Source organism: Anopheles cruzii, unplaced genomic scaffold (assembly GCF_943734635.1).
Source record: "Anopheles cruzii unplaced genomic scaffold, idAnoCruzAS_RS32_06 scaffold03715_ctg1, whole genome shotgun sequence".
Lineage (NCBI taxonomy): Eukaryota > Metazoa > Arthropoda > Insecta > Diptera > Culicidae > Anopheles > Anopheles cruzii.
Genome location: NW_026457300.1, coordinates 1 through 1,552, shown reverse-complemented (window position 1 = coordinate 1,552; position 1,552 = coordinate 1). Strand labels below are relative to the sequence as shown.

Sequence of the window (1,552 nt, the reverse complement as noted above, 5' to 3'; positions counted from 1 at the left end):
TTTTACCCCAGGATCGAACCAAAGCTCGCCACAAAATATTACTTCTATCATTTTTCACGTCCTTTGAAAAGGTTGGTCACGCGCGTGCGTGTGTGTGTTTGATACGTTATGTTTGCTCGTTCTTCAGGACGCATTGATCGCTTGCTTAAGGAAGGATGGATCGAGCCGTCATATCAGATCCCCATGGCAACCGGTTATAGGTGTAGTTAACGATTTATGTTTGGTTCACGATCACGCAATGTTGCAGCGGTTCGCAACGCAAGTCACACTAATCGCAAGGAAAGCGTTCCGAAGCGCGGGTACGGGGATCGTTTTTTTTTTATTATTCATCGTATAGTTCTTCTCGTGAAAGCAACACTTGCATCGAGGTACAGCACTAACGATGTATCGTCGATGGAATGAATGGAAGAAACAGCATAACGGTACTATAGTAGGCATATTCTGTTAAATGGTCGCCGCAGAAATACGCAGTAAATAAAAGAAAGTATATAAAAAGTAATTGTGTGCAGATTTTGGTGACAATATTTGGACAATCCGAAGTCCAGGCGGAATACGGAACGTAACGTAACCACCGCAATAGTAAAATGTACACTTACTGAGGCAGGAGAGCATAAAAATAGTCCCTCCGGGCACAGTGATTGTTCCAAGTTTTTTCAGGCAATAAAGTCTGAGAGAGCTTATGTTCGAGAATCGAGCTTTGTTTCCTGTCGCAAGAAATGTCCACGAGTTTGGTTATCAGCCACGCGTCGGGCGTGACATTCAATTGATGACGGTTCCTCAAAATCCTCAGTTTTGTTTTGCACGTTCAACAACTGGAACACGGAACACGGCAAAATGTCTTCATAACCCTCACAGAGTTCAAAGGAAGAACAATAAACACTTCCTTCGGTGTCATACCGCTGGGAATGACAATTTTATTCAGATTCCCTCTCTTCACACGCATAACCAGGCGGAACGCAAATAAAAAACAACTATCAGTTTCGCATGTAATTCTGCAAATAATTATTTAAATCGTACAGACACGGTGTGCCAACGACCATTTCGGTATGTGTGTACGCAGTTTCGGGATCGTATTTTAGGGGCTACCTGGGAATATCTATGCTAGAGTTTCCGAGGCCGCTTACTTCTTTCCCTTCTTCTCCGAGCCGCCACCTCCACCGGGGGCGTTGTTCTCGTTCTCAGCAGCATCCTTTGCCTTCTTGGCGCGAGCACCGAAGAAGCGTGCGTGCAGACGAGCCTGACGGATGGCCTGGAACGCGCCGAACTTCTTCTCCTCGTCGCTGAGCTTCGCGAACGTCACTTCCGGTTTCTCGTTCGTGATCGGCATCACCGTGCCCTGCAGCTGCTTGGCCAGCTTGCATTCCTCCTCCGTGGCATCACCCTTGCGCACCTTCTGGCGCGGATGAATCGGGAACAGAATCAGCTTGCTGCGGTACTCCTTCAGACGCTGAATGTTCTGCTGGCAGCTTTCGACCGACTTGTTTTGGCGACGCGGATCCACGGCAACACCGATGGTCTGGGCGAATCGCTTGGTCAAACCGGCACCCTAAAA

At 47.7% G+C, this 1,552-nt stretch overlaps 1 protein-coding gene across 1 annotated transcript; it reads right to left on the bottom strand.

Annotated features, from left to right (window-relative positions):
- Positions 1-978: 978 nt before the first annotated feature.
- Positions 979-1,546, bottom strand: LOC128277072 (60S ribosomal protein L13-like; the record flags this gene model as incomplete). Its single annotated transcript, XM_053015520.1, has 1 exon — positions 979-1,546. A coding segment is annotated over one exon (426 nt), but the record flags the coding sequence as incomplete, so codon positions are not given.
- Between the last annotated feature and the right edge of the window lie 6 nt (positions 1,547-1,552).